This window comes from Hipposideros armiger, unplaced genomic scaffold, assembly GCF_001890085.2.
Source record: "Hipposideros armiger isolate ML-2016 unplaced genomic scaffold, ASM189008v1 scaffold_821, whole genome shotgun sequence".
Classification (NCBI taxonomy): Eukaryota; Metazoa; Chordata; class Mammalia; order Chiroptera; family Hipposideridae; genus Hipposideros; species Hipposideros armiger.
Window position 1 is genome coordinate 294,383 of NW_017732171.1, and position 7,841 is coordinate 302,223.

General features: G+C 33.5%; 1 protein-coding gene across 6 annotated transcripts in view; it reads right to left on the reverse strand.

Annotated features, from left to right (window-relative positions):
* Nucleotides 1–58: 58 nt before the first annotated feature.
* The window catches only part of GK (glycerol kinase), a 72,827-nt gene continuing 65,044 nt past the window's right edge, over nucleotides 59–7,841 (reverse strand). For 4 of the 6 annotated variants that reach the window (XM_019628996.1, XM_019628994.1, XM_019628993.1 and 1 more), the window contains 3 exons: nucleotides 5,914–5,994; nucleotides 4,260–4,346; nucleotides 59–2,107 (listed from right to left, as the gene is read on the reverse strand). In XM_019628996.1, the coding sequence (XP_019484541.1) occupies nucleotides 2,097–2,107; nucleotides 4,260–4,346; nucleotides 5,914–5,994 (179 nt within the window). In that variant the 3' untranslated portion in view covers nucleotides 59–2,096. The remainder of the gene's footprint in view (nucleotides 2,108–4,259; nucleotides 4,347–5,913; nucleotides 5,995–7,841) is intronic. The other 2 variants (XM_019628997.1, XM_019628995.1) reach the window with 1 other exon arrangement.

Below are 7,841 nucleotides of genomic sequence, written 5' to 3' on the forward strand. Positions count from 1 at the left end.
AAACATCTTTCTTAATTTAACTTTGATATAGTTCTAGTCTGTAAATGAGAAATGCAAGTAAGAATGAGGGGTCAATTTATTTATCATGAAATATCAGTGTGTACAATTTCAAACATTTATAAATATTGCAATTTCCAGAAAAATCAATGTAATCTTAAAATTATTTGAACAGTGATTTTCACAATTATTTACAATGAACTCAACCTACCTTTGTAGAAACATAATTATGTTTAAAAATACCCTGCCACAAAGTAGTAATTTCACAGTACCTTTCTATAATATTTATGTCACTAAAGTGGCAGCTGCATCAATAAAACCCAGCAGATTCAACGATTTAGAAACAGCACAATGAGAACCGCAAATGCTAGTTACCAGTAATTCCAAACAAAACTTTTTATATTAACATATAAATATTTTTCCATTTTAATCAGATTGAAGAAAATAATTAGGAGGCAGTATTTTCTTATTTGTAGTAAACAGAAATTAATCTTAAGATACTTTTAAAATCGACATTAAGAAGCTAGATTAGGTTTTATAACATGTAACACTAAATATTTTGAGAAATTCTTGATTTCACTGGAAGCCATTTCTACTGTAGTAAACCTTTTTTAAGTTGTAATGACAGTAAGCAGAGGTAATTCTCTGTCATCCCAAATAGAAATTATAATTGCTTATTAGCAACTAATAACATATTTGGATGGAAAGAGATTCTTGGCTTTATTGCTAAGGGTTTCCTTTTTTCCAACTTAACATTTTAACCTTTTTTCATACCCCCTTAAAAAGATCCCAAATATGTTTAAATTATGTCAAAGGAAACTAACTTTATATGGATCAGTACTTGCATTTGAAAACAATTATTTACTGTAGTATTACACAGTCTTTTGTTGTTTTTTTTAGCATATATCCAGCTAAAACAAATAAAAATGTAAGGTATAAGAAATATAGTTGAAGTCACAATAAAGTATATTTTCTTTTATTGACATAGAACATATACGTTAAATTTTAAATGTTGGCTCTTTAAGAAAGTTTCTCCTGGTAAATAATATGCTTAACCGTTGCCCAAAAATGTATATAGCTGTTTTCCCCAAAATATTTTATACACATAAAGGTCCACTTAAGACCAGCCCCATAATAACCTAGTGAATACAATGTGCTCTTAATTTATAAATGGGCTACCCTCAGTATATAAAATATATAGGCATGTATGTAATACATACAAAGTAAGAAATATAAAAAAGAGATGCAAAGGCAAAAAAAAAGTGTTTTTCCCTGTAAGATCCAGACAGAAATTCAGTGTGATTAGTGAGACCATGTAAAATGAACTCTTAATTTATAAATGGGTTACCCTCAGCATATAAAATATATAGGCATTTATGTTGTACATATAAAGTAAAAAATATAAAAAGGAGAGATGAAAAAAAGGGGAAAAGTGTCCTTCCTTTTAAGATCCAGACAGCAATTCAGTGCAATTAGTAAGACCATGTAAAATGTCTGAAGAATCTCAGTTTTGGCAAATACTTTTCAGAAAAATAGCTAAGCTATGAGAGTACTAAATTTCCACTTTAAGAATTTAGTAGAGGTTTCCATTTAAACATTTGGTCAAGATGCTGTGGTCTCTCTAATAGGCAGAAAAAAGGACTTTAGAAGGGTTCTGCTAAAAGGAAACACAAAGTCGCTCATTTTTAGCTGGTTAGTAATAACCCCTTAATCGAGTGTGTATAGCACAGAGAATCAAATCATGGCCCATCAGCATTTGACTATGTTTAAGGAATGATGCCAGTGGACAGGATCTGAATTCTTCCTAGATCTTAGAGGGAATGGGGCAGGAAGTGATGGCAAAGGACGGGTCAACTCCAAAGGTGGCTGGTCCAATCTTAACGGCTGATTTTTTAAAAAACACACCAAATGTTTCTATAGCATTCGTTCTGCTGCGTTTTCTTTATTTCAAGCCACAGGTCTACTTGGAGGGTCATGCAGCAAGTGGCTTATAAATAAAATCAGTCTATGAATAGTGTCATCACATTAAGAGACAGAATCGCTGGATTCTCTCATTAGGTAAAGAGCTCGCATTGTTGGACTCCATGAGTTGGTATTATTTATGGGATACCTAAAATGGGGGACAAAAACCATAAATATCAATAACAACATACATGCAAATCAGGAGTTAAATCAATGAAGACTATTTAATCATTTATAAAGTTAGAAATTCCATATGGTTTCTAAATATTCCTTCACGGTTTAAAATGCAACAAATATAATGGCCAATTCCCAAATTAGCAAATATTAACTCTATTGTTAATTGCTTACCAAGGCAAACAATTCCCACTGTTCTCAGCTCTCAGCATATGTTACCAAGAGAGAACCTAAAGATGGTAACCATATCCATTTTGGAAGCCTAGGAATTTGGACACTTAATATATCTGTTAGCTTAGAGATACGCCACATGTCTCAATTTTTATAGAATTAGATTTTTTTTTTAGGTGAGCCATCCTGCCACCTGTTGGCAGCTCAGCAGCAGCTCAGCTGGGACCCATGTGGGAATCGAATCGGCAATCCTGTTGCTCAGAGCTCGCACTCTTGAGTGAGCTCTTAACCAACTGAGCCACTCGGCTGGCCCTAAATTTTTATAGAGACCAGGCCTTTTCATCCTGTTATGGACTCAAAGGGGAAATAGAAGGGAAAAAATTCAATGAAATCATTTGGCTGCAATTTTTTTTTCTTTTCTTTTCCAGATCATCATTATGCAGCTAAAACAAACAACCAACCAACCTCAGGATACTGAAAAGAATAATAGAACTTTCCCCCAAACAGTATATAAGTTTGTTTACAAATTTAAATTACAGTTCTTCTAGGGAATATTTGACTCTTCCACCAAGAAAACAGACATCTGGGGGTGACCGGTTAGCTCAGTTGGTTAGAGCGTGGTGCTGATAACACCAAGGTTGCCAGTTCGATCCCCCACATGGGCCACTGTGAGCTTAACCCTCCTTAAAAGAGTGAACTATGCCATTGTAGCATGAAAGCAATGTGTAACCAATGACCATGGCTGTTCCCCAATGAAAATAAGATAAATAAAAAACCAGAAAATAGACATCTGCTAATTCACTATAGATTTGTATATACAGATGCCCTTTGTAAGGTGTAATGCAGTAATACCGACATAAGGTATTAATATGGAAGCAGAAGTTTTGGAAAAATTTACCCTAAATATGAAGAATACAGAAAAAGGTCATCTTATTTTAAATTCACATGCAAGCAACTCATATTTTATCATTAATTAAAAGGTAATCTAATGTTCTGGTGATGCAAATAATTTTCATTCTAGATTTATATACAGCACTAAACAGATGATGGCAAGCTGAATTAAGGCTTGTCAGATTTCTACAAGTGTTTCCCCATATCAATACATTTTAAATTTTAAACCCAGGTTATCATCTAATTAATTGAGAAATAATTTAATTCTTTCCCTAATTATGAAGATCTAAATGTTTCACTTTCTTGGCAACATATGAAACAAATTATTTCCATTTAAGCCATTAATTTGAAAAATTGAGCTATTATCAGGAACAGCTTCCAAAAATGATTATTATATTTAAATTTAAAAAAAGGTTATGCAATGTATTTCATCACGTGCTTAGCAATTTTACTTTTATAAGAATATTCAGAAGTTAATGTTTAAGAATAATAATTCAGTTTTAATTCAACCCCAATTTCTTTAAGCAGTAATTTTTAAAACATCAGTTCACAAAATGTATTCTTTTAAAACTAAAACAAATATGACTAAATTTTCTCCAGTTTTAGAGTTTTACAGAAACTCTGCTAACGTACTCAAGCCAAAAATCTTATAGAATTGAAATCTTAAGATTGTGCAGCAAATTTTTATAAGTATGAAAAACATTGTATGTACATTTGAAAGCCAATTTAATTAATGTCAAAATTAAACTTTAACTTTCATCTGTCACTCTGAAAGTCTTTTCATTTAGCATTAACAGTAGTACTTCTACTTTTGCTCACTGCTGTAGTTGACAGCAAAATGTAGTACCTCAAAGAAAACATCATCTATTAAAAATAAAAGAGGTTAAGCAGACTCACAGTCCTTAATTCTGACAAAAGATTAATTCGTCTAACTAAGACCTTTAATGGATTTTCCAGGTTCCTAAGCATAGGAAGAATGAAAAACACTGAAAACTTTTTGCTGAGTTATACACAAATACATTAACGCTAACTAATAAAATTGTCTAATTTAAAGAGTAACTGACCTGAGATGTACCTTGCTCCGATTAACATTACCATGCTACTCACTATAAAAAAGCCCAAGGGTAGACTACAGAAGATACTAGGATCACCTGTGGCCATCCAAGCAGAAGTGAATTCCAGTCAAGCAAACCAAAAGAGAGACACATAATTACAATATTTGTGTTAAGAATCACATGATAGCAAAACAAAATAAAGTTATAAAAATAGTATATTCATAAAAGCTAGCAAAGAGTTATTACTTCAAATCAAAAATATAATCAATATTGAAGGCTTATGACAATTAACAAAACAATACAGATAGTATGCCACAAGTAGCCAAGAACATAATGCATATAGACCATAAGGCTTCCACTGGCCAAGCCAGAGGAAGCCAGTGGAGAACGTTTTTGGGAGGCTATGGATTTTGACCTTTCTTGATTCTTCCCCAAAAGATACTAAATAAGCAATCCAATTATCCCAACATTCCAATTATAGATCCTTTGGCAATCAGAGAAGAGTTATATTAGTCTACTGAAAAATTTCAAACCAAATTGGTTTCGTTTTTTTTTAAATAGAATTTGGTGTATAAAGAAATGCACCTATTAATATTGCTCCAATTTGAAAACTAAATTATACTAATCTACATTCTAAAATATTGCCTGAAAACATGATTGTTTTGATGTTTTCTAACCTGAGTCTCAGAACAAAAGGTTGAAAGAAAAAGGATATTAAGCTTATTTAGGAGAAAAAAACAAAAGCTTCAAGTTAAAACATCCAGGACTGAAAATATAGACCACAGTGATCTGTAGGGGATGTTTCCAGAAGCTTCTCCTAAAAGCCAGATACATTAAAAGTGCTTCTATACTCACTTTGGGGTTGGAAGGCATGTTTTATATTTTATTCATAAACTTTTCTTCCTTAAAATATATGCTTCATTATATTATTGGCTATTGCTCCATTCATGATGTTCCAAATCTTGAATTTAGCAAAGAATTAATATATTGTACCATATTAAACATGTTTAAGGCTATTGAAATGAAAGGCATATTACAGGTAGCTTAAGGCTGTTTACAGGTGAATGGTCAACTTATGCTGAATACCTTTCTACCTAAATGACTGAAAAATAAGGTCCTGTTTTCTGCCAAGAGCATTTCCTAGTCTATTCTGACACTTCTAATTTACTAAGTTTGGTGCATTTCTTGCTCTCTGACGCCAATGAATTCTCATAACATATACTCGCTAAGAACTTGGAATCAGCCTAGGCAGTAGCAAAATAAATTCTGAAATTAATATAAATTTTTGTTGGTTCAGGTCATGAAGACAACCCCCCAAAAAGGTAAAGGCATTAAGAGGAAAAAAAAAACCAGACTGTAGTTGATTTTTTTTTTCATTAAGAAGAAACTAGAAATAAATTTACTTTTAGAAAACTAAGCTACAAATCAAAGTACTAGGAATAAACTAGTAAGAAAAAAGATATATGGCAGGATGTATGTATATCAACCTGATCATTTACATTTTATGTTTAGAACTTTATAAAGTGCTTTCAAAATGTTAGAAACTGGATATCTGATTATGCTCTTCTTCAGGGCAGCCTTGCTACGTATAAATGGTCAGATACTTAAATAAGCTATGAAACATACTAGGACAAAGTGGCAATAATAATAAAAACATTGTTACCACTTTCCGAAGACTGAGTTGTAACCCAACCCATTGACTTCATCACAGCTTTCTTCCAGGTAGAAAAACGAATTTCACTTTCTAGAAACAGAAGATAGGAAAAACACACAAATGAAAGGTAGTTTACTGATATGTTCTAAGCCCCATACTTATGTTCACTCAGCATTCTTGACAAATTGTTACATGTGTTAAACTCAGTGGGGCTTTACCAGGACTCAGATTTGGGCGAGTACAGTTGCTAGTGATGGCCAGTAATCGGGAGAGACTTGATTTCTCTTTTTCTTGGGGTAGGGGGGTGGAGCTAGGGATACAGGGAGGGGTATGCTATAATGTGAAAAGACGAGAATGAGAATTATTTTCGGTCTAGCCAAAGGATTTAATGAGTATGGATTTCTCACAAGAATCAAATTGCATTCCTGTCAGACAGGATTCCTTTAAGGAGGAAATCCACAATAAGAGGACTAAACAAAAATAGGCGCTGATGTGTCCACACACACTGCACTCCTTCTAACAATGGGGAACGTTCATGAAGCTACCCTTCTTTCAAGTCTCCCTGCCTTTCTACAGCACCCAAAGGCTGCAACTCCCGCGAGACACTGCTCTAGTATCAAAAAGCATTCCAGTGCCCCACTTCTGGGCCTCCTCCAACTTCTCAGAGTATTTCACACACACCTCAGAATATCAGCTACCACAGTGAATTTTCATAGTTTTGTCTACATCTCCTAATATACTTGAGTCTGCTGAAGATCAAGGACTTGCTTGGTCTTATTCATCTCTATATTCCCACTAAGGACAGTTTCTGGCCTGTAGTTGGCTCTAAACAAATGTTTGCTGGGAGAATGAACTATCTAGATCTAGGTGCCCATTCATATGTGTGCATGTGCGTGTTGTCGGGAGAGGAGAGGGGCTGGTGAAGGAAAGGACGACTTAACTGATCAACTCCAGGCTAAGGCCTCAAAAACTACAAAGATGGCTGTCCTCAGAAAACATTAATCCTTAACTCCTTGCACAAAACGTCCTAGATTTAAGAGCGGGTTTAGTGGGGATGAGGGACAACGGCAAGGGATTATAAAGCATAAATTGGTAACTACAATATTGCCAACAGGATATGAAAGACAGTTTGGAGAATATAATCAATAGTGCTGTAAATATTTTGTAGGGTGTCAGATGGGCATATCTTGTTAGGGAGACCACTTCATGGATGGTGTAGAGGCTTGACCACTGCACTGTACACCTGAAGATGAATAATATTGTATGTCAACTGTAATTTTATTTATATCTATATATATATATGTGTGTGTGTGTGTGTGTGTGTATACACACACACATAGATAGATAGATAGATATTGTCGGGATATAGAGTATAGTACAGGGAATAGATTCAATGGTATTATAACAGCTATATACAATGTCAGAGGGGCAAAAGATTGGGAGAGGGGGGTTATCACTTTGTGAGGGGTGAAATGTATAACTATTACATTGTTTTGTACACCTGAAACTAATTATATATATGTATATTTATATATGTATATATGTATATTTATATATATATGTATATTTATATATGTGTATGTATATATAGATATATATATTTCAACAAAATCTATTTTTAAAATAGCGGGATTAGCATCTCAAGATCATATACTTGCTCTGAACATTATTTGCTTATTAGAAAGTTGATGTTTTTCAGTAGAAAAAATTTTTGAACTTCATATTTTATCCAATATTGCAAAAGTGAAAAATTAATTAGAATATCAGATTTTAGAATACACTTCCATATCAGGGTACATGGCATACTGTCTGACTATGAAATTATTAGTATTATATTCCATTTTCTTATATATATAAAAAAAATAAAATTAAGAAGCAATGGCGGGCCGGCCGAGTGGCGCGTTGGTTAAGAGCTGGCTTGGGACGCCAGAGGGCAC